The 24,359-nt window shown below is 42.8% G+C and overlaps 2 protein-coding genes across 2 annotated transcripts; both read right to left on the reverse strand.

Moving 5' to 3' along the window:
• Positions 1-1,897: 1,897 nt before the first annotated feature.
• Positions 1,898-13,252, reverse strand: LOC121659544 (glioma pathogenesis-related protein 1-like). Its single transcript, XM_042017719.1, has 6 exons — positions 12,940-13,252; positions 7,988-8,233; positions 5,853-5,962; positions 4,020-4,102; positions 2,879-2,905; positions 1,898-2,795 (listed from the first exon to the last, which is right to left on the reverse strand). The coding sequence occupies exons 1-6, from the start codon at positions 13,117-13,119 to the stop codon at positions 2,644-2,646; spliced, it is 798 nt and encodes a 265-aa protein (XP_041873653.1). The 5' UTR covers positions 13,120-13,252; the 3' UTR covers positions 1,898-2,643.
• A 1,500-nt stretch (positions 13,253-14,752) lies between these two features.
• LOC121659545 (glioma pathogenesis-related protein 1-like) lies at positions 14,753-24,250 on the reverse strand. The gene is given in 8 exon segments (XM_042017720.1): positions 14,753-15,396; positions 15,398-15,452; positions 15,540-15,566; positions 17,314-17,396; positions 18,092-18,204; positions 18,639-18,884; positions 21,027-23,021; positions 24,027-24,250. Coding segments are annotated over 7 exon segments (876 nt in total). The 5' UTR covers positions 21,207-23,021; positions 24,027-24,250; the 3' UTR covers positions 14,753-15,224.
• Positions 24,251-24,359: the final 109 nt, after the last annotated feature.

Genomic DNA, 24,359 nt, shown 5'->3' on the forward strand with positions numbered 1-24,359 from the left:
GCTTTATGTTTATTTCCACGGAAGTTTTTTTAATTAGGACCCAGAGCGGAGTCATTTATGTAGCTTTTAGATGGCATCTTTCTCTGTAATAAAATTCTAAGTACACTTCAGGAAGTCTTGTCCTATTGTTACGGGGTGGACAGGCATCACATCGTGTTTAGTATTTCTTGGTTGTTACTGTTGACAAGTTTCAAGGATTGTTGGTAGGACATTATTTACTTAAACTGGAAAATCAAGAAAGCTTACTCATATTCCTGTAGGCAAGTTAAGCCAAAGGATTTGTCTGCCCAAGAGTCCATATCTGAACGGAAAGGGGCTGCATGATCTCACTTGCTGGTGCTTTATGGACCTGTTTTCTGAGAGAGTATGGCAGTACAGTTATAACACTTGTGTAAAATGTAAATAATAGAAAACAAAGTGGGCTTGGAAGAGTGAAAGATTTTTTTGTATTTTCAGAACTGCTTAACTATTTCAAATTATGTTCTTAAACTGATTTTAGAGTTTACAGACTTGCAGAAATGTATGTGAAGTCTGTATTTCCGTACCAGTGTTTTGCATTTATTGTATGGAATTCATGGATATATGCTGTGGGGACAATTCAAAGTGGTTTGATCATCCAGAGCTAAATACCTGGATTGCTGGATATCCTGAAAATGACAAAGCTACTTTTTTCCTCTTGACTTCTTGATTTTCAAGCTTTTTTTTTTTTTGAAAGATGCCACATTGTAAAGGTTGGGGGTTTAATCAGTTTTTTTAAGGAAAGTCTTTCTTTGGTTTTCCTAAGAGCTGCTTAAGTATATCGTTAACATTTTGAACTTTAAGGTCTCTGTGCTCCTTCTGTTTCTTCTGGTCGAGATCAAGCATCCATTAAACTAAGCAGGGGAGAACTCCAGCTGAGCTCATTTTAAGCTCCCCAGACACAACAGTGTATCTGGTTCCCTTCCTTGCATTTCTCTTTCCAGCAGAAAGATCTTACCCTACATGGCTTCTGTGGGGCAGACACTGTGCTGGGCTGTCTGCTGTGGAGCCCTGTGCGGGAGGGTGCACACACATTAGGTCCTGCTACCCATGTGCCACTTGCCAGCCAATATTTAGATGGGACTTTGCAGTCCCTGGAGCTTGAGGCTTGGGTTTCACACAAGAGTGCCTGTGGCTGTGCCGTCTTGGCTATGGAGGCTCTAGCAGTCAACAAAATAAGATGTATATATATTAAGATATATCAGGCATTAATTTTGTAGTTTTGTCCCCAGCCATATTTGCATCTTGAAAAATGATTTATTCCAGGAATGCTGTGATACTGAAATGATTCTAGTACAAGGAGAACTAGTAGATAACTATGTGTAATGTGAGAAATGCTGGGTCCCAGTTCCAGTGTTTTCAGTTGAAATCCATGGCAATAGTAAGATCAGGAGTCAGGGTGAGGAGTGGGTAGACAGAAACACTGACAAGTACTGCGGTGACAGTACCACAGAAATTAAGCGGTGAGGGGAACCCCCCGGCTTCCTTTACAGCAGTGGGTGCAGAGGGACAGGTGCAGAAGCTTCTAAAGGGATAGACAGGGATTGCTGTGGTCCAGCTTGAGTTTGTGCAGCTCTGCTGCCTCCAGACTCTGCTTGAGCTGAGTGACTGTAGTTGGTAGAGGACATACCCAGCTGAACAGAGCAGCTGCCCCCACAGTTTTCTGCCTGCTCCAGATGTGCAGGTTCCAAGAGACTCGTTCTTTGGCAGCTGTTGAACCAAAGTCATAACTCTGGGCACAGTGTGATTTTATTTGGAGTTTTATCTTTCCCAGCATTGTTTCTAGTGTTGTGCAAGTTGGAGCTGAATGTGGGGTTACTTTGTGCACCAGCAGTTAAGCTGTAGCTCATGTTGCAAATTCATGATTGCCACACAGGAAGCAGGAAATAACAATTTATTGTTTGAAACAGCAGTAAAATCCCAATGCTCAGAAAAAAAACAGAACAGGAAAGATTGCAGTGATATATAACCACGTAAACACAGATAAAACTGTTTAGGCACAGGTACCATGAGTTTAAAAACAAATTCTAAGCAAAGAGAAGTGGCACTGACACAAGTGCTCTGTGAAACTGGGAAGTGTGCTGCCTGCCACAGGATGCAAATGCCAGAGCTCACAGGGATCGAAAAATTCCTTAAAATAAAGTTTAAATGATACAGGACACTCTGCATCTTGCTGTAGGAGCACCCAAGGTAAGAGTGCAATAGGAATGAGACAGGTGCATGCTCTGCCTGTGACTTGGCTGTGGGCTGGGGCCTGGCTCCTGGGCTGGACATTCTCCAGCCCTTCCTAAAGTGTGTTGGGCAGCTGCCTGCACCTTAGTGTGCTGCCTGGACAATGTGCTCCTGTACCTACCAGAACACCAGCACACTGCTCCACTTTAAAAATATTTTAACTATTTAACTTTTAAAGCAATTTTAGTATCTAAAGCCATTTTAACTTTTAACTGGCTCTGAGCAATAAGGAAGCTGCTTATCAGTGCTTTTAACTATGACCTGCAATGCAGATGTTATTTCTGTATTTCTAAATCACCTGTGGATGCAAACAATGTCTCTACCAATGTTTTTGCTGCCAGCAACTTATGCAAGTGGAAGACCCAAGTGCTCTTGTGGTCTTCTACATGTGTGTCACCCACTGGCAGGTACTAGAGACCAGTATTTGGGTATCAGCCAGGTGGCCAGAAATGTCAGTATTAGGAGTAATGATCTTAAAGCAGTAACGGAGATGCAGAACTCATCACATGCAGGTCTGTCCCACTCTGGATGCCAGTTGGAATCCTCTGTAAACAAAGCAATTTACTTGTTTTCAAGTATAACTGCAGCAAGGGCAACAAAAGGAAGCAGTAATTCCAGTGGTACTTACCAATGACTTTGTCACGCTCTGCATTTCCTGGAGAGATAAAAGAGATAAACATAAGCACACTTATAATTTAGAAACAATTTGACTCTAGCCAAAAGGGAATGAAATGCGAGCATCACAATGGGCTTATAGATACAGCTGATGTGTTTTTTCTCAGGAAGAAGCAAAGATCCACTGACTCTGGCAGACCCCTGCAGTGACTCTCAGGACTATGCTGAGGAGTGGTTGATCACAATTTTTTGACTTCTCCTCCCACCAGTGGCTGGTGTAGAGAGGATTCACCCCCCAAGGTGTGCTTCCCAAGATCACTTTGGCTTTTGCCCTGTGCCTTGTGTTTTGAGATCCTCAGCCTACAACATTAAACAGCGCTGTGAATCCAGGACTCCCTCACATTCCTGCGGTACTAGTGTTTAAACGCCATCTTCCCCCTCCTTTAGTTCACCAAAGGTTGAGTGCTGGGGAAACATTCGACCACACCCTCAGCTCCCCACAGGCCAATGTCCACAGCACAGTACCTTATCTTTATGGAAATTTCAGGTCTCCTTCCCTCCTGACTCCATTCAGGCAAAAGCCAAGTGCAGGCATATCAGGAAGGCTGCCAGACTTGGGCTGAGCATTGCATCTCCATGAAGGCTCTTGCATGTCAGATGGCAGATGGCCTGGCTGATGTTCACTGGAGTGAGCAGCTTTGGCAGTGCCATGGCTGCTCTCCCCACCCGCAGAGGCATGGCAGGCCAAAGCTTACTTGGACCTGCACCAGCTCAAGCCACAGCTCACACATCATATAATAACCTGGAGCCCCCAGGATGGGACAGGTATCCCATTCTCTGCTTTCCATTTCTGCAAGTAGTAACTTCTGGCAGGGTAATAACACCTTAAACTGCAGCCACCGTATCTGCTGTATCACACCCTCCAGCACCTGAAGAGCAGACTCCGTCCCATCACTCCCCAGGGTAGAAAACAGGCTCTTTCCACCCTCCTCACCTCTCTCTGTGTATCACTACCCACTTGGATTCTGACTACAGATTTTCAGCCTATATTTAGGAACAGGAAAGTGCTATGCCTGCCTCCTGCCAGTATCTTTTGTGTGCTCTTTCCCTTTCCACATGTGCTTGTGGAGGATGTCTGGTTGTCGTCTACTTACGACACATCTTGCTATCACACTGCTCGCCGCCGCAGTCTCTGCACGCATCTCCCGTCTTATACGGGCGCACTGGGAAATTCCCACTGTGAAGGAAAATCACACTGCTCTCAAACAGCCCTTGGCAGAACATTAATACCTACTGCTAATTAGGTTTTAACAGGAGTTTTGCTTCACTTGTGTTGATAGAGTGATGGTTTTTTCAGGAGTCCTGTCTGAGTGCCCTGTGCCCAAGCCATGCAGTGAAGAAGAACAGGTTAAGTGTAATGGGACACCTTGCTGTTTAGGAAACTGGAGACAGTAGTATTGCAAACCTGGGAATTAAAGCAGTCTCAAAGTTGAGTAATTTGTGTGCATGGAGACTCTAGACTTTCATAGCTGGCTCTAGCTATGGAAATGAGCAAGTTCTTTTACTGTATATGTACATGTGTATTCAGCCTCAAAGAGGGATGTTCTGGTGTTGGAGAATCTCTCATAGGTGGTGGTTTCATCCATATGTTGGTTAGTATTTTAGGAGTGATTTGGGTCTCTCTCCTGCTCCCTCCCTCTGCCAGTGGTGTGAGTGGGACCAACTACCTCTGCCCAGGCTGATACTGCACCAAACACAGCTCAGTGCTTCACTTTGCTCAAAGCATGGCCAAAGCAAGACTTACAGCATGCCTCAAACTGCCCATGAACACAGAGAGGGATTTTGTAAGCATGAAATCTCAGTAGGGAGATGAAACTTCATGATAAAACCTCATTACTTTCAGCAAGGTGAGGCTTTCATTGCTTGGTCTAAGCTGAAGAGTATGTTCACTTGAGGAAATTGTGTATGCATCTTGCCTTGCCTTGGCAGAGCTGAAATAAAGCAATGAAGCTGCTGCTTCTCAAAATCAGCAGCTGGATATGATAAAACTGCACTTGTTAGCATGCAACTGCCCATTTGCAGTGTCCTCACCCAGCAGGGAAGGGCCCAGCTTTAAAGCCCCCTCTAGAGCCCCTTGCCTCTCCAGAGAGCACCCTGCCTGCTTTGCTGGGTGCTGGTCAGGGCAGCACTTCTCTTCCCCATGCCAACACAGGGCAAGAAATCCAGTGGGATTTTTCTGCACAAGACATTTGGATGTGGGGCTTCTGGGGGCAGCAGCAGCTGTGTCATTTCAAGGTATCTAGTCAGGGGTACATATTCTTCCAAGGATGAGGCAAAGGCAAAAGGAATGTCAAACTTGCTTGAGCTCGAGGGTTGGCCTGGCCTTGGCCCAACATGGTATGCATGTAAAGCTTTTAAAGCTGCATTTATACCGTGGTGGCATTAATTAGCTGGAGAAGAGAAAAATACATCCATCCTAGCTGGATATACTATGCATATGAAAGACCTCTGGATCAAATTTTGCTTTGAGCAGCCCTATCCTCATAAGCAGCCCTCAGCTGCTAAGACTGCAGGTTGCCAGCATTGCACACTTCAGTGTTTATCCAAGCCATTGACTTAGGGCCTTAATTCTGGGCCGTGTGGGAGTATCTTCAGACTTTGGGCTTGCACCTTGGCAACTGTCTGGGGCCATCTTGGCACTCAGGAGCAAGGGATTAATTTTTAGATGATCACTTCAGTATTTTCATGTCAACATCTTATATTTAATCCTTTCTTCCAGTCTCACTGCTTTTTGGCTCCAATACATAGCCCTAGCTAGCAAATAAAAAAATGCTGGTTGGACAAAGGTGTACCTCTTTCTCTATTTTGGAGACCATTTCCTCCCACAAAAAACATGACTAAATGGACTGATCTAATAAATTTGCATGCTGTGGAAGGGAAGGGGTGGGACCCAAACACTGTGAAATATTTGTAACAAAAAACCTTACGGCGGCCCGTAGTTGCAGATGAAGTGTGCTGCGTTGCGTATGGTGGTGTATGCCACCTTGGGACAGAAGTGGACAGCACAGCCAACCTTGTAGCTTGCAGCCCAAACTACCTGCAAAGACAGACAGATGGGTACACTGGTGACAAAGGCTTTGATTCAGCACCTGAAGAGTTAGGAGAAGACCTGCCCTCCTCTGTTTTATGGCATACAAATGAGATGAGGAGGACTCCTTGGGCAGGCTTCGCAGGAAAAAGCAGCAGTGATGGATCTCAAAATCATAGTTTGTTCTGAAAAAAGACTGATTATTTTACCCAATTCACCACGTATTTGCTAAAACTATGCTGAAATAAGAAATAACTGGCTGTTAACAGGTTGTTTTCCTTTCTTGCAAAGGAGAAAGGTGAAGTTCATCTCCTTTGTTTCAAGCTCATCCGTTAGCTTTCTGTTGTTCCTGCTGTGGGAGCTGAGTTCAAACCTGAAAAGGTTGCATGATCTGCTACAGCTCCTATGAGGGCTGGCTGCCCCTTTACTAAATCCTGTGGGGACATAAAGCAAATTGCCAGAAGGCACTGGTATTATGGCAGGAGCAGGGAGGAGGATTGTGTCTGGGCTGCAGTCCTGCCTTTTAACATCATGGCCATGACTAAGGCATGATCTAGAGGCAAGGCCATTACTTCACTTACTGATCCTCTCTCTACCAGAACCTTTTCTGTGGGACCCAGCATCCTATCAGAGTGCAGCCAAATGCTGCAGTCCTGGAAAAGTAAGTCCCATGACAGCAGCAGAGGGGAGACAAGGGCACAGCAGTACTTGAGGGCGATAAAACAGCAGCAATGACTGACTACATGAGCAATATGGAAGGATCCTGGCAACCTAGCACATAAATACAATTGTGCCTCCACTGACTTAAAGGGGGAGGTCTGGCTCTTTCCGTTTATGCCTGTTTGGTGCCAGCTATGGGAAGAAGGGACAATCCTTAGGCTCCTGAGGATCTTCTCAGTGCAGTGGCAGAGCAGAGGTTGCTCCTGGCACCAGCCATAGACAACTTAATTCCTGTGGACTGTGAAGGACTGAATAAAAGGACCTTCCCCATCCCAGGGGGCCACTGACTGAGCAGTGATTTGTAGTAACTGCAGTAATTGTGCCCAGGGAAAATTCTCTTCTCCACAGTTGGGAAGAAGAAGAGGAATGAGGAGTTCCCCAACAATAAAGACCCAAGGATACCTCCTGAGGCTGGCAGATATACATCTTCTAGCTACAGTCACTATAACTGCTAACTCCAAGTGAGAATTATCTTATATTTTCATTCGACCCCCATGAAACTGCATGGGCTGCTCCTCTACAAACACCATGGTCAACAGCACTGTGCCTTAGTACCAGGTAAGGTGTGCTTCTGTGCAGCTTCCAGGTGCTGACTCTTGCAATGTCCTTGAGAGCAAGCTCAAAGAGCAACAGTCACCCCTCACAACTCCTGCACCCAAGTATCTTCCCTGCACACAAGTTCAGAAAGCCCACCAGCTTTACCTCATCTACTCAAGTCCTGGATGCACATGTGTATCTCTGCAAAAAAAATTAAATAGCTTCAGGTCAAAATTTAACCCTAGAGCTGCTATTGCAAGCTGTCCTGCTTTCCTGTAGCTGTGGGTAGTGGTTGCAGGCTTGCATGGCAGCAGCACTCCTTTTCCTCACTTTGCCCACTTCCTTTGGGAATAGCAGTTGGACAAAGTGTGCACATGGTGTTTGCAGAACTGCAGACATCTCTTTTCATGATGGTACTTCTCCAGCCCTTGGCATTTGAAGTCTGCTTAACAGAGCTGGGACCTCATTCCACTCATGCACTGCAGCCCACAGCCATTGCCATTGCCTGTTTTTTGGGCACTGCTTGGCTAACCTGACTGTTTGATGGCTGAACTATTTTCTTCCAAAAAAAAACCCAACCCAAACTGCCACATTTGAAGTAATAACACAGTGACTCTTTCCCTCCCATAAATGGAAAAATAAGAACATCTGGTGCACATAGACATATAGTAAGACTATACAACCTGGAAGTTCATTGAATCTCAACAGAAATGTAGAGTTTTTGATTCAAAATGGCAAAGCTGGCTCATGGTTTAGATGGAGAAATGCAATGCCTACCTGTGTATAGTGGCCACATACTTTACTGCACCGATTGGCATTGTAAGTGTAGTATTTGACCTCATTGTACCAAGAGGTGATGGCTCCTTTCACAGTAAAGGCAGAAATTGAGCCTGTCCAGAGGTTTTCTCCAGCAGTACGAAATCTGGGGTGAACTTTCCCTCGCTCTTTGAGGTATATATTATGTTTAAATACGCATTTCTTTACCCAGCCTTTCGCAGTCTTTGCCAAATCTGGATCCCAACTCTGCAAAATAAAGACAATTAAAAATCACTTTGATATATTAGCAGTGCTAATATATATCCTTATATATTCAGAGCAGCTTTCAGGAAAATATGAGTCTCAATAGTGTAGATGCTTTTGGTTAATTCATTTTTTACTTCTGTTGAGACTTACAGAGCTGCATGGCAGATTGGCTTGTAGGCTCGTTTCTGATTTGAACTTAAATTGCTGATTGAGCTTGAAGAAATTTTTGGGGTGGTGGATGATCTTGGCTGACTGGTTTGTTGGACACCAAGTGCTGTACATCAGTCAAATACAGTGTTTGTGGCACAATGAGCATTTCAAGGTTGTGCTGGCCATGACAGAACATTAATGTAAATTAAAACAAATTTACATGAAATCTGGAAAATGAGGGTTATGCTTACCATACCAATAATGCAAGTCTTGTGTAGCCTCATATTTGCTTCAGGCCATGGCTTGCAGGTCAGTTCACAAACACACTGGGATTTTGGGGACAGTTTAAACCCAACCCTTTGGTGAGCATCATTGTGCTTGGTGGCTTGAAACATTAGTGCTGAATTCATATTTGTGGAATGACTCATTCACTTGCCATTCAATTTTACAGAAAGTGGTTATTTAAGCAATTGAGTTATGTAAATGTCATTTGTTTGCACTGGAGGTGGTGTCTGCTCTTGCTGGGTTTTCTTGTGCACACACCTTGACTGAGTGATTACAGCACTGTAGCTCCTGGTAGATACAATACCACAAGCGCATGCTTGTAGTCCTAGTTATACTTTGTGTTATGTAAATGAAGTTGTCCAGCACTGAACTATTTGGTTTTGAAGTTTTTTTTAAAAATAAACTTTTTATTTGTCCTCATCTGAATTAACTGAAATAGCTCACTTGCTTGTGCAAATGATGGTAACACTAGGGAAATTGTTCAGAAATGGAAATGGATCAGAATGGGAAATGGATCAGAAATGATGAAGGAAAAGGTATATTTTACAATCTACCTTTTTGTAGATTTTTTGGTAAAATTTAACAAAGCTAACTTGTTAGATATTAACATCTATATTTTACCTAAGTAACCTTTTTTTGTAACATAGCTAAGTCTGAAACAATGTGTATCATTTATACTACCAATTAGTAATTAAAAGTCCCAAGATCACACCAAAATGCATCTACAGAAATTTGAAAATATTTTGTAACCTATGTCTTCCATTTCTTCCTTTGCCTAATGTTTGTAGAGGTTGTATTTTCCTACTGTGGAGGGGTGGATGCTGGCCAGGTGCCAACCAAAGCCACTCTATCACTGCCCTCCTCAGCTGGGCAGGGGAGAGAAAATGCAACCAAAGGCTCCTGGATTGAGATAAGGACAGGGAGAGATCATCCACCAGTTACTGTCATGGGCAAAAGAGATTCAGCTTGGGGAAATTAATTATATTTATTACAATTTGAAACACTTTCCTCCCACCTCTCCCTTCTTCCAGGACTTAACTTCAGTCCTGATTTTCCACTCCCTCCTCTGCCCCAGCAGCACACAGGCACACGAATTGGGGGCTACGCTCCGTTCATCAAACACTGTCCCTCTTGCTCCCTCCCCCTCAGAGGGAGGACTCCTCACGCTCTTTCTCTGCCTCCAGTGTGGGGTCCCTCCCACAAGAGACAGTCCTTCACAACCTTCTCTAATTTGAGTCCTTCTCATGGGGTATAGCTCTCCATGAACTGCCCCAGCATGGTCCCTTCTACAGGATGCAGTCCTTCAGGAACACACTGCTCCAGAGTGGGTCCTCCGTGAGGTCCCAGGTCCTGCCAGCAAACCTGCTCAGTGTGAGCTCCTCTCTCCATGGGGCCACAGGTCCTGCCAGGACCCTGCTCCAGCCTGGGCTTCCCACAGGATCACAGCCCCTTTCAGGCCTCCACCTGCTCCAGTGTGGGGTCCTCCACAGGCTGCAGCTGGATCTCTGTTCCCCCATGGACCTCCACAGACTGGAGGGTCACATCCTGCCTCACCACGGGCTGCACCACGGGCTGCAGGGGAAGCTCTGCTCTGGTGCCTGGAGCGTTTCCTCCTGCCCTTTCTGCCCTGCCCTTGGTGTCTGCAGAGTTGTTCCTTTCACATGTTCTCACTCTCCTCTGGCTGCAATTGTTTGTACACGACCTTTCTGCTTCTTGAATGTATTATCCCAGAGGCGCTACCACTGTGGCTGAGGCACTTGGCCTTCACCAGCAGCAGGGTAATGGCTCTGTGGGACATGCGGGAAGCTTCTGGCAGCTTCTCACAGAAGCCACTCCTGTATCCCCCCTCCGCTTCCAAAATCTGTCCATGCAAACCAAATACACCCACAAAACTAGGACATAAATAATTTTGATAGGAACTCAGTATATCAAGTATTAAATTTGGGGCAGGAAGTCTTATTTCAAGTGAGCAGTTGGTATTTCCTTAGATACTTTTAAGGACAATGGATAAAATCTGGCATTGTACAGAACTTATCTTCCAGTCCTGGAAGGTAACTCTGCCAGTTAAGACAGAAGCTTCATTTTGCATCTCGGCAATGCTCTGAGATGACCATGATGAAAGATGTATGACAGTGGGGGATGCACCTTAGTGCTTCATGGTTTCTTTTTTTCCACATTCTGCTTTTTACAAGTCCATGCATCTCTTCTCCTTCATCCTACAGTAGTAGTAAGTTTAAAGTTCGATAAAGGTATGCATAATACTAAGTTTAAAGTTGCATTAGTAAGTTTAAATATACTTTCCATTTTGTGTGAATGCTTAAACTGGCTGACAGATGAAAAGCAGTGTACAGAAATGTTCACAGTGGTCTTTAGTTTTAACTGCAGTTACACTCCTTATTTGCTTAAAATACTGCACTTAAACAGAAAGATTGGACTAAATGGCATGGGAAGAAAATGCACAGGACTGGGAGATTTGCATATAGATATCACTGCTGTTTAAGGAAACAATACTCACTTTTTTTTTCCCTCGTGAACTACTTCTCAGTTTTCATTTTATATCAAGTTGCTTGCTGATTAAAGGAGGAAAAATTGAATGTATAGTATGTGAAAAGTAATGGAAAGCAGCACTAATTCAAAAGAGACTGTTGTGAAGCCCTGATGAAACTGGTGAGACTGCTGTTTTTGAGGAGCCTTAGAACAGAACTAAGCAGTGCTTTGGGTGGATGAGAAAAGGCTCACATTTGTCAGGTAAAAAACTTTTAGATCAACATTCTCATTTTATAATACATGTATTAAAAATATCTACGGTTGAACTTTATTAATTGCAATTAAAGGCGTTTCCATTTTGCATTTCTTTTTAAAAACTACTTTTCTGAAAGATGGGAATGCCCTGAATTCAATCTTAATTTTTACATACCTAGGTGGACAGTTACCTCCAGCAAAAAAAGAAGTTCCCTGTGAAATAAATGCACCATCTTCTTTTCTGCCTTTTTTAAGTGCCAAAGGCCACTCAAAATATTGTTTTTGAATCCAGTGTTTTTACTTTTGTAATAGATTTTATCATGTATTGTACTGCTTTCTCCACATTAAATAGTTTCTGGGAGAGGTCATATTTAAGACTAGGGGTTTTGCAGTGTTTTGAAAGAAACTTAGCATGATTTAGTTTCTGGTTTAGATGCAATTTATTTGTCTCTTTCTTATGCTGCCTTTTTTTTTTTCAGATTTCAGTTCTTTTTCAAAAGGAGAAATTAGGCACAATTTAAAAATATGAATATTGCACTTTTAACATATCCTAACAATATTTCATTTGTTTAGGGCCTGTAAAGCAACATAGAAAATGAAGAGTCCATGTACTGAAGGTCAGGATGTACAGCTGAGAACAGCTGAAGTAAAAGATTCATCTGGGAGAGAAACTAAATAGTTTCCTGTCATGTTTGCAATTCAAGTTTGATTACTGCTCAGTTACTCAGAATGGGGCACTTATCTTTTAGTGTTTGACAACCAGAAATGGAAAATGAACTTTTTTTTTTCCGAACTTCAGTTGGGGTGTTGCTAATTACAGCTGTGGCTCTGTCATCTTCTGGTGGTGATCATGTGAGATACCAAGAAAGCAGGGCAAAAAGAGCTCAGGAAAATGGTTGTGGTTCACTCGAAAGACAAACTGTGTTTTGCGTGGTAGCTGCAGATACTGCCCCTGAGGTGCCCGGGGAGCAGGTGAGGGGCAGAGCAGCAGGGGACAAGATGTCCCCAGCACTCGATCCTGCTGCACTGGGTGCTTTTTGGCTTCCCCTGCAGGCCCAGCCCCTCAGAACTGCTGCTCTGCTGGCTCAGTCGATGAGAGCCTTGCCGAGAACGCTCAGAGAAAGCTCTCCAGCGCTGTTTGGCAACAGGCTCTGCCCTGACTCGAGCATGAAAGTTGTGCTCAGATGCGCACATAAAAGCGCACCTCCGGCTGCCGAGCTGCGTGCGGTGCCTCGCAACGAGGCGGCTTCGCACACAGCACACCGACAGTGCTCGGCTGAGGGCTGAAATCTTGGGCTTCGACTGAGGAACTTCAGTCAGGGCAAAACTGTACACATATCCAATGGCATAAAGCCACCTGATAATTAGAGCCTTCTTCTCTGCTTTAAAAAGCGGCTGGTCTTATGACCCCAGGTTTTTGTGGGGTTTTTTTGGTTTTTTTTGCATTTGATCACAAAAGCAGTTTTTAAGAATCGTAAACACCATCGCAATGCTACACATTTGTATATAAGTCATGAAGACTCCCTTACCATGTAGAGCATGTTGCTGGCTGGCGGATCCACTCCGGACCGGAATCTGTTATGGGTTTGCACACATTCCTCAATAAACTTTGGATCCCGAGGATCAGGCAATGTCGATGGTTCATAGGAATCAGAGGAATAACAAAAGAGTAGTAAAGCCAGCACACAAGTGGAAAACCTGGTTGTCATTGAGAAAGGGAGAAGAAGAGAGATGCTGCAAGCACAAAGTCAGCACCGCGGACCTGAGGGCATCCCGGAGAACACCCACAGCCGCCGCTCCTGGTGCCTTTATAGAGCTCCTCATTACATGGGGGCGGCTGGGCGGGGCCTGGCCCTCACCGCAGGCGAGGCGGGCCGGGCAGGGCCGGCACTGCGCACGCCCGAGGGGAACGGGGGTGGCCGGGGCTGCTCTGGGGTCGTGCGGGGCGGGCACCCCCAGAAGGGAGTGTCGTGTTAGAGACCTCGCTGCCTCTGCTTGTGCTGTTACTCGCTTGCTGTACAACCCACCGCAGTGGAACGTCGCAGGGAAGAGTATCGGTGTCGGTCCTGCCCCCGCAGGGCCAGAGCTGAAAGCCAGTTCATTTCTGCGGTTTGTGCACAGGCTAGAGAGATGTTTTCTGCAGCCAGTTCCGTCACCGAGCACTTGCTTAAGGCATACACTGCAAATGTCATTAGCCCTTTCCTTACGGTCATGCTTCTCAACATCTAGTCTTCCAGCTTTAAAAGCAGAGTGTTTCAGCTGTACGAAGTGGTTTTAGCTCCACCAGCAGCGTTTTGCATGGAAGACTTGTGAGCTGGACTTAACTTAGCCATGGTAATTGAATACAACGTTAGTCACAGGAAACGAATCATATTCCAAGAACACTGCTATGAGAATAAGGAAATGAAGCTACAAGTTCACATTAGAGCTGTAGCAGCCTTCTCTCTCTCTTTTTTTCTTCTTTCTTTAATTGTGGTGGACAAGTGTCTCTCCTGTCCTTTAGGCTTCTTCATTACTATTTGTTTAGCTCCGTAATCCTATTCATAGCAATTACTACGTATTGCAGAAAGGTTTTGGATCAATTTTCTTCTTTTGATGAAACTAGATGCTGTTAAGGCTGTTGCCTTTCCTCTTTTCCTTATATATTTTCTTCCTTTCCACTACAACCAAATTGTTCTAAAATAAAGCCGCTTTATTTATTTATTTATTTATGCATATGCGAGTCATTCAGTGTCATTTCACTCTAATCCACCCCAAGGGATCTATTAACAAGAACCTCGGTTGGGGCTCATTTTTATTCTGTGGAATGACATGCTGCAATGTGGCTCAGAATTTGAGTCACTGTGTTCTTAAAACATTAGAACAAAGATAAAGGAGGAAAACCAGCTTTAAATATTGATAGCACAGTTATGCCTTGCTAATACCAGCCAGTATCTTCTGGCTTGAAAGATGGGCTTATTCCCCTTACTCACAAACATGTATTGGAACAATAAGGGTGAGGTTGAGGGCTAAATGTCTCTTGAAACAAACTAAATCCATCAGAGGTTTGGACTTTCTAAATGAGGCTGAGATTTCTAAACCAGGATCTGTCCCGGGCCCATTTCATCTTCTGTCTCTGTTTCCTGCTGCCTGAAAGCTCAGGATGGCTGTCATCTACTCTGCATTTTAGATTTTTTCACCATCTCACATCCTAAAATTAAGCTTTCTCCCTTGACACTCCCCCTTAATCCTTACTCTATCAACTTTCCCTGTTATTCTTCTACTTATGGAGAACTAGGATTAACTCTGAGAGAACTGAATAGTACAACTGACAATAGAGTAATGGACACTGACACATACAGGTTAAATGTAACCAAGGATAAGCTTTACTCCTGTTCATAAAAAATAATATATACAGTTAAATCTCCATTATCTGGGGAAAACTGTGTCCAGGATAACTGAAGGTTAATGAAGATGAATTACTGCTTCTTTTGGGTACAGTGTGCCACCTCGGACATGTCTTCGTGATGCCCCAGGTTTCCAGGAGGATTGTTAGCACATGGAGTAATATCTATTTTCAGTGGTCCCTCTAGCAACCTAGCCCTAGAGCTAAGAGGCTCATGCAGACATAAGAGCATGTTGCAGCTACTGCCAATAAATTATACTACCTCTATGCACAGCCACTTGTATTTTGCATTGAGTGAAGAAGCAACCTTTCCTATGCTGGATAAAAATTGCAGGGATAATGAGAAATGACCAAGTGTTTTTTTAAATGTGTGCCAATTATGTGAGAGTAATACAGCAGTAGGATCACAATCAGTGTCTTAACTGACCATTACTCATAAAAAAATCTGTGTGGAAATTGCTGTTGTACTAAAAGTACAGCACTAGCACTCAGTACGAGAAACAGTGGCCTTAAAATTAAAACACTAAGGCAGTATTGGTCACAAGAGGGACGTGGATGCTCAGCAGGTGGGACGTATGATGGCACGGCAGGCCGGGGGGGGCCGGGGCCGCGGTGGCTGGGGCTGTGTATCCCAGTCTGGATACCAGTTGGCATAACCTAAAAGTCAGTAAAGAAACAGGTGATAAGATCTATCAGTCTTAGCCATACTTACAGGAAAGCCATTAAAAACAATTTGATACTTACTTATCAGCTTCTCACGTTCTGTATTTGCTGCAAAGAGATCGGAAGAGGAAAGAAATGTGAGTACCATTCAGTGGTGGTTCTTAATGTGAAGAGGTAAGCCTTTGCTGGTGCCTGGCTGCTTGCACTGATGATGCCAGTTAATGCCTAAAACATCCTGCAAGGGGGAAGCAGGACAGCAAGAGCAGGCTCCCAACTGCTGTGGAGTTCATGTATTTCATTGAATTGAAAGAAAAGCAGAAAAAAATGGCTGTATCAGGAAGAATTTGTGTCATGGGGGATGAGGGAATAAAAAGTAACAACAAAACATGGAATTTAATTTAAATTGTTACACATACCAAATCTAAGTAGTTACAGACAGACAAATATAATTACTAATTTATCATGGAAGTACACCTTTACTAAAAGTTTTGACACATTTGCAGGACTGCCTGTGTGCATCCTATTGAAGTTCCTCATTTGCCCTATAAGAGAAAATGGTAAAAGCCAGTGGTAGGATCTAGCACTTACCTTTTAAATACTCTGTTCCTCCTGTCCCTCCCCCTAGTCTTTGAGATATTTCTAGTTTTCCTGTGATGCATCAGTCTGAGACTTTAAGATGAGTCAGCCAGGATATTACAGAAGGAAATAAGAGTACCAAATGCTCAATCATTTCTACAGCTGAGGCTGTCTAGAGCCTGGCTAGTAAAGACCATCCCCATTAAACCTCTGTATAAAATTCATATTTGATTGAACACATTGCTGCATGTCCTTTAATCTCTGTTTATTTAAAACGTTGCCCAGTTTGGGACTAGGTGAGTAGACAAAAAGGTCCAACCCCTGCAAACTGCTGTTTGGAGCAGACTCAGAGTGATGGGGTACAGGCTGTGTGTTTCCCTGCTGTACCCACACCCTGACACCGAGGGAGACGGACCCAGCACAGACTCACTCCGGCTCATTAGTGGAAAGGTGGGAGCAGGGAGCAGGCTGAGCCCCTTCGCCATCACCCACTTCTCTCCCAGGCTCAGGCAGCATGTTTGCAGGGAACACCTCCACCCCAGAGAGGATTTCACTCCTACCAGCTCCTTTCACTGTTGCATCTTTGCGGGGTTTGGGAGTGGGCTGTGCCAGCTCAGCCCCATACCAGCTTCCAGCACTGGCCAGACATCCCACAGCTGCCACAGGCTTCCTCCAAAGGGGTTACCAGTCCTTTATTAATTGCTCTTCCAGATTTGATTTAAATCCCCTCATCCCCTGAGCCTTTTGAGCTCTGTTATAACTGTTCATTTAATTATGTTCATGAGCACTCTGATAACACTGAGCGTAGTAGGGAAGAGATTTACAAGCAAGCTGGTTTTCAGAAAATTGTGGAAGTTAGAAATAACTGTGCTTTTTGGTACAGAAATATGGTTGTGTGGAAAATGTGTTAAGACATGCTAAACAAGCAAGAAAGCAAAAGATAAATTTCCTATTTCTGCTGGGAGAGAAGAATTAGACTGAATATTTGCTGGGACTAAAATTTTGGATTTAACTTCCTGACCAGATAAAAGAGAGAAAGTAGTCTAACTGATATTTCCCTGCATCAGAAACTCTGGCTTCTACTTCTGAGAGCCTTCAGCAGCAAAGTATTTCAATTATTTCCTTCTTACACTATTCCTCCCAGAGTTTGGTACTGTTGCTGTGTAGTGTGCTACAGACCCACTATGCACTTAATGCAAATTGACTCATCGTATTTCTATTGCTAATTATGCCACTTTTATTTCTATGCAGTTTTCTTAGTTGATCACTTTGGTCTTACCACAGAGCTTGTCTACACACTTCTCATTACTGCATCTACTGCATGGCTGTCCTTCTTTATATGGTTTTCTTGGGTAATTCCCCCTGCAAAACATGAACAGTGTTTTGTTAGCTGTCATTGAAAAGCTATCAAGGGGAGGGAATCCCCAAAAAACTGGTCATTGAAATTGTTTGAAATTCCTTTTAGATCAGATTAAAGCTCTCACTGGCATGGGGAACAGTTGACTCTCACCACTGGAAATTAATGAGACTTCACAGGCAATACTGTATTATTGTAAGCATATAAAAATCTGCGTCTAGTCCCTCATTACCCACCTGGATTATAAAAAACAAACCTGTAAAAAATAAGTTGAAATACTACAAGGTACCAGATAAACTAGAGGACTGTCTTCCTTTTATTTCTTAAATTACAATGTCTTGCTTGAAATTCGGGTAGGGACATAGAAAGATGTAATCTTTTAGAAGCGGGAAGATTACACCCTTTCAACTTTTCCTGCACAGACTGAAGTCAAAACAGATTTTCTTCTACCATCTGCATTATATGGTCTCAGCTATGATCTGCTGTCCTGTTTTTTTAGAATGGGATTTTCTCCAGTCCCAGCTATGTCCAGTAGGTTCTGTTCCCAATGGCCAGGGGAAGTTTCCCTTGGACAACTGACACGAGGATGTAGCTTATTCTGAAATTTGTTACAACTGCACCTGTCATTTTGGCATCTGATATCGGATCAGTTGGGATAGTTAAAAAATAAAAAAACCTCCAAGTGCCATAATTAACTTACGCTGGCCCATAGTTACAAACAAAGTGTGCTGCTTTGAACAGTCCTGGAAAATTTTCAACTGTACTGCAGAAGTGAACTGCACAGCCAACTTTGAAACTCTCTGCCCAAACGACCTGCAAGACAAAGGGAAGTACGTGATGCACTGTTCAAATACTGCCAAAGCAACAGCATTAAGGGAGGACGGAGAAGGAAAGTATCTCAGGGAAATTTAAATCAGCTGACACAGGAGCAACTTAAACAACCTGCAGGGCAGCTGGGATAAATGATGGCTTGATAGCCATTTTTGCACTTATTATCTGGCGCCCCTGTAAATGTGAAATTGCCAGGGGATAATCCCTCTCCACCATTACTGGAAGTAGAACTTGACATCACTGGGGCTTGTAATATTTGCTTCCAATCTCATGCAACAATAAGCTGGGGGTGCAAAGCTCTGCTGTAATTCCTGTTCCAAAGCAATGTGTTCCAAGCCTGTACTCAGATTTTCAGTGAAATTAGATTATATGTATGTATATATAGGACTATAAAGAACTGGGCATGTAAGACTCACCTGAGTGTAGTGACCACACTTGTCAGTACATGTATTGGTGCTGAAATCATAGCTGCTGACTTCATTAAACCAGGCCCTGAGTGCTGCATCCACAGAGAATATGTGGGCTGTGCCAGTCCAGATGTTTTCTCCAACAAGTGCAAAGGTGGGGTGCATTTTCCCTGGTGTTTCAAGGTAGGTATTGTGGTTAAACGTGCACTTCTTTGCCCACGCTTTGGCAGTCTTAGCTAAAGCAGCGTCCCAGGACTGTAAAAAAGGATGAAAACATACTATAACCGGCACTGCAGTGACTTAGCTGAATTCAAGCATCTTTAAACAGAAACTTGTTAAAGAGTTCTTTTCCCCTTTTCTGCTTCTCATCCCTGCATTCAGTTTCTTTCTCTCACTTGACAGTTCTACTCCCATAGCAAATTTTTGTCTTCTTTCTCCCTTACCTATTGCAGGACATGCAGGATCTATCCATTGTCCTGTTGTATCTGACTTGTTAATATATTTAGAGCTGGAGTGCAGTCTTTAATCTGACACACTGAGGGGGGTAACTGTGAAACTCCCAGCTATAGAGGGGCTTGGAGAACTTTGTGCCTAGGAGATGTTGGCTGTCCTGGGATTTGCACTTCGCAATTATTATCAGACCTGACAGGAATTCTGTTCTGCTGGCCAGGACAGAGGGGAGAGTTATAGCTGCTCCCTTCCTCAGCTCCTTCTGCCTCTTTTCTCTCTCAGCAGATGGACTAAGCAAATAAAAGACTCATCTCTGCTGGGCTGAGAAGGAAACACTCCTATCCAAAGAGGCACAAGTGATAATTTGGCAAACCAGTCTGGCAGACTTGCAGATTTTGCACTGAGAGGAAAAGTTCAGTACAGGGAAATGCAAGTTAAGGGATGTGAGAAAACATTGAGTTTGTGTTCATAACAACAGCTTTGGAGATGGCTATTACCACTTGAAAGTAATAGACCAAATAGCAAATAAAGTATTAAAAACTCTTTGCAAAGGAATGGAGAATAAAATCACATATATAATCATACTTCTGCAGAAGTGCTGTTAAATGCTGTGTGCAGCACAGCACCCCACCTCAAGAAAGGTACACTAGAACTAGAAAGGCCAGAGAGAACCTGGAGTAGGATGATAATCTTCATGTTTGGAGGGCTTTCATATAACAAGAGAGTGCTCTGCAGCTTCAGTCAGAGACATCTGGATGTCTTGTGTGAAGTAGGTAAATAAGCAGCCATAACTTGCTTCTTCCAATACAAAGACCAGACACTGTTAAATGAAGCTAGGCATTAACAGGCCCAAATCAAACACAAGGAAATAGCTTCACACAGCCTGTGGTTAGGCTGTGCAGCTCTTTAACATACGATGCTAGAACTGATAAAAACTTAAATAACATCAAGGCTGAAAAAAAATCCAAAAAATCCAGTAAGAGCTTGTAAGTACCATGCAACACCTTTGATTCAAGAGGCTTAAATATATTTGTCCTGCTGTTATTCCAGAATTGCTGGGTCTTTGGTCTGAGCAGGTAAGTTTGCTCTTGTACACTAGCTTTTTAAATTAAACATTGTTTATAAAATGGCAAGAAATTGAAGTCACTGGTACTCTGAATCTTACCCATTTACTGTGAGCTTCCATTTGTAGAAATGATTCCTACTCTGCATGTGGTTATGCATTTAACTTCCTTTCCATCTATGCAGTACTGCTGGAGGGCTCAGAGAAGTGACATGCACTGACTGGGGTTACCTCCCTCAGCTAACTGTACACATTTTTCCTTATGTATTCCACTGAACAACGTGTGACCTACCCATAGCCTGTTCTGATATCCACTGTATTTGTAGGAAGCTCTGCTTTTCAGCCTAGGTATTACTATCCCTGCTCTTCAAACCCTGCTGCAGCAAATGAAGATCAGGTATCTAAATGGATGTCCTGAAAACTCCCTTTATTCAACACATGTTCTAGATTAGAAGAAACAACAGGAGATGACAGATTGTCAACAAATCCTGTTGTGCAGATTGCCTGCTCAGGAACTTTTTAAAAACCAAACAGCTTCCTTGTATGAAACCTGACCTGGTATAAAACAGATTACTATCGCTCTTAGAAAGAGGTAGATGACGCACTGAGAACTGAACACTACTTTTTACAATACAGCCCTTTGCTCTGACTGAAGTTGAGAGTAGCTAAATCTTGTGCTAAAAAAGAAATTTGCTTCAAATTATTAAAACTGAACAATACTGTGAAAATTGATGTCTTTTCTATTTCTTAAAAAGAACCAACATATGTTACAGAAATCATTAACTGAAATGGAAAGAATAGCACAATGCAAATGAAGAATAAGATGGGCTAAATCAGCAGCCCAATCTATAATAATTTCAAACAGATCACAAACACCACCTTACCATACGAAACATGTTGCTGGCTGGTGGATTCACTTTGGATCGAAATGTGTTGTGAGCTCTCACACAATCTTCAATGAACTTTGCATCTTCTATGTCAGGCAAGGGATATTGCAGATCAGCATGAAAGCAAGTGAAGAAATCCAGTAAGAACAATGCAGCAAAGTAAAATGTGATTTTCATAACTCTCCAGTGGTTTTTTTTAAGTTTTACAAAGAGAAATCTCTTAGGTGGAGATGATACCAGCAAGCAGTTTTTCAGAGGTTGGCCTCTGGGTGTGGAAGCACTTGAAAGTGTCAAACTAACAGGAAGTGAAGTGCAATTGCTTAATAAGGTACAACTCTATCTGACATCATAGCTGGCAGTCAAAGGGTGAAGCATGAAACAGGCAACTGCCATGCACATCAGCAAGAAGCAACACTCCAAGTATACTTCTGTCTTTCCTTTGAGTGTTCTCCATCTTGGCTGGCTGCCAAGCCATTCTGTGATTGTAGGTCTTATCTGAAGAGATGCTGCAAACAGCTTTCTTAAAACCTGCACCAATAATAAAAACTGTAGTTTTGACAAAACAGAAATCTGCTGCTCAGCTGATTTTCCAATAGTATTGCTTAGTCATATCAGCTTAGTTATAATTATGTTGCAGGACGTTGCTTCAATATCAGAATTACTCAAGGAACAAACAGAATTAGGAAATCTGTGCTTCAGCAGGAGTCAAAAAAAAGGTTTTTGAACAGCACCTGGCTGCAGAACAGACATTCTGGCCTGGTTTGCTGTGTAACAAAAATAAAATTTGGAAATCCCAAGCTTGAGCATGTGTTGATTCTCTCCTCCTTAGTTATTTGCTATTACCTGCTAGCCTGAAATCACTGGAGGAGCTTCCTGTGCTCCTGGAGAGTAGCTACAAGATTAGCACTCCTGGTGTAACATTCCAAGTCTGATCACTTCTTGGGGCAGTAGAATGGTATGTGTTAGCATTTGTATTGTCTCCCCAGCTGTTCTACAAGCTGGTTGAATTTTTTTTTTTCAAACCTAAACCAAATTGTACATATATGCAAGAGCATAAGAAGAACCATATGTTTTAAGAGCTAAGGTCTTGTATCCCAGTTTTAGGTAGGTTTACAGGGAAAATTTGTTGCAAATAGATTGTAAAAGATGTTAATGGGTCTTATTCCCTGCTCAGTTTTGCCAGTCACACTTAATGTAAAACCATGATTGTATTACAACTACATGCAGTTTGCACAAAAAATATCACACTGAAACTGAACCTTTAATTTAACAGTACAGTGATCTTGCACTTATATATGCATGCAGTTGAAATTCTGTGTTTGGAAAACAAGCTGAGATTTTATGCAGTAGGAAATTTTGATGGGTCCAGGATAGTCCAGGTTATAAAATGCTTTCTTGCATTTCTGGCTCCATCTAGTGACTCTATCTATATTTAAAGCAGAAGTCCAGCCTGCCCTCGAGCATCTATGATGTTTTCCCAAGAAGAGAGTTTTAGACTTTTGCCAGCATTAAGCAGTTGATCTCGACAATTAAGTTTTGGGATTTGGATATCACATTATATTTGTCTGGACAATACAAGCATTGCCTATCCTTGTGCAGATCTCAAGTGAAATTTAGCACCATGAGCTGGGAGATGGGTACATGCAAGAGGCTTCACAGCCTCATGATTTTGAAAAATTCCCCATGTTTACATCCCACTTTCTCTCTTCTGGTAGTCACTAACCAGGACATTTTACCAAAGATAACTCTGACTTGAATGTAACAACCAAAAACCTTAGCACAGTTCTGCACTATGAAAATTAAGAATCTGACCTCATCATACCAATTTAATGGCATCAGCAACATCAAAAACTTTATGACTTCCAACCCAAATATTCTTTCCAACAGATGTGAAATTAGGATGGCACAGATGTTTCTTACTTAAGTATATGTTAAGTTTAAAAATGCATTTGTCTGTGCCCTTGCAGTCTGTGCCAAAGCTGCATCCCAAGTCTGCAAAACATGAAAGGTGAAATAGTTATGCAATGTTAAGTTACAACAAAATCTTAAACAATCTGATAAAACCAGTAAACAATAAAGCAGATAGATATCAAATGCTGGAGTTTCATAAATAAATATTTTCCCTTATTTAGGCAAGTGCCTGAGTTTTATTTTAATTGACTTTTCTTATTGCAGCAGAGAAATACAAACTAATTTCATTAGACAAGTTTTTCCTCCCTTCACTGTCGAAAATTAACTTTGTAAGAGCAATTGCTAGCAACTGAAAAGATGTTTGAAATGCAGTTTTGTATGCAGGAATCGCTGCATATTAATTAAACATTCCTGTATAAGGAATCGCTGGCATATTAATTAAACATGAAACTTTTTGGGTTTTTGTTACTGAACAGGTCTTTAAGGATTTCGATTTGATACATAAAAAATAATTCAAATTAAAAATGCACAGATAGTGTAGGTTCAACAGTACAAATATTTTAAGTATTTTTAAGAGAGGCTCTGGAATAAAATATTTACTCCTCCTATGGTAAGGCTTTAAATATACATCAGGGCATTTTACAAAGACAGCTTCATGAGGTAAACGTGCCAATTCCTGGCCAGTAACTCATTCTACTACCTTTTACTTCTTTGCAGCTGATTCCTGAACATAAACAATCTTCTGTATTTGTCTTCCAGTCATGACTGTTTTTCAGCAAGTTTACCTTTAAAGTACCTAATTTTATATCTTAAAAGAAGGTGATGTGGTTTATTGCCTAGGGTAACTGGTGCTCATATGTTTCAGTTCACACTTAGTTTCTGTGTGGACTTTACAGTTAACTCCACTGGCTGCTGATACTCTTTCCTCCCTTAGGCCTTTGGTTTTTCCCTAACTGTACTTTCAGTCATAACTTTTCCTGGTTTTCCTATTCCTGAGTATTTAAAACTGTGTGTGATGTCTTTTGCAAACTTCATCACTTCCAAAATGACCCCTCCCCTTATCTGCCAATCCAGCTTAAAACCCACCCAAGCAAAGGACATTCTTTGCCGAATACATGCGTGTTCCCAAGCATGTTCAGGATGCTCATCCTTTAGCTGCCCATTGCTAACATGTTCCTCTTGAGGCACAAAGCAGACTAAACATCAAACATCCGCTTTTTCTGCATCTTCTTCACTTTTGTGTAACACTTTCCAGCAAAAATTTTCATTTGCGACCGGAAACGCCCTTCAACCCTAAGAGTGCAGCTCATAAATTGTTTCAGACGGAGAGCCCGGCCGCCCCGGGGCGGTGCCCGGCGATGCCCGCGGGCCGTGGGGCCGGGCCGTGGGGCGGGGCCGTGGGGCCGGGCCGTGGGGCGG

Source organism: Corvus kubaryi, unplaced genomic scaffold (genome assembly GCF_017639235.1).
Source record: "Corvus kubaryi isolate FWS band 111438036 unplaced genomic scaffold, C.kubaryi_AGA036_p1.0 137, whole genome shotgun sequence".
NCBI lineage: Eukaryota > Metazoa > Chordata > Aves > Passeriformes > Corvidae > Corvus > Corvus kubaryi.

Excerpts from the sequence above, each read along its gene's own strand:
- LOC121659544 (XM_042017719.1), bottom strand. The coding sequence starts at position 13,119 with ATGACAACCAGGTTTTCCACTTGTGTGCTGGCTTTACTACTCTTTTGT. Across the intron at positions 4,103-5,852 it reads ATCTGCAACTACGGGCCGCC|TGGGAATTTCCCAGTGCGCC; the intron begins GTAAGGTTTTTT and ends TTTCCTTCACAG. Across the intron at positions 2,906-4,019 it reads GTGTGATAGCAAGATGTGTC|GAAATGCAGAGCGTGACAAA; the intron begins GTAAGTAGACGA and ends TTATCTCTCCAG.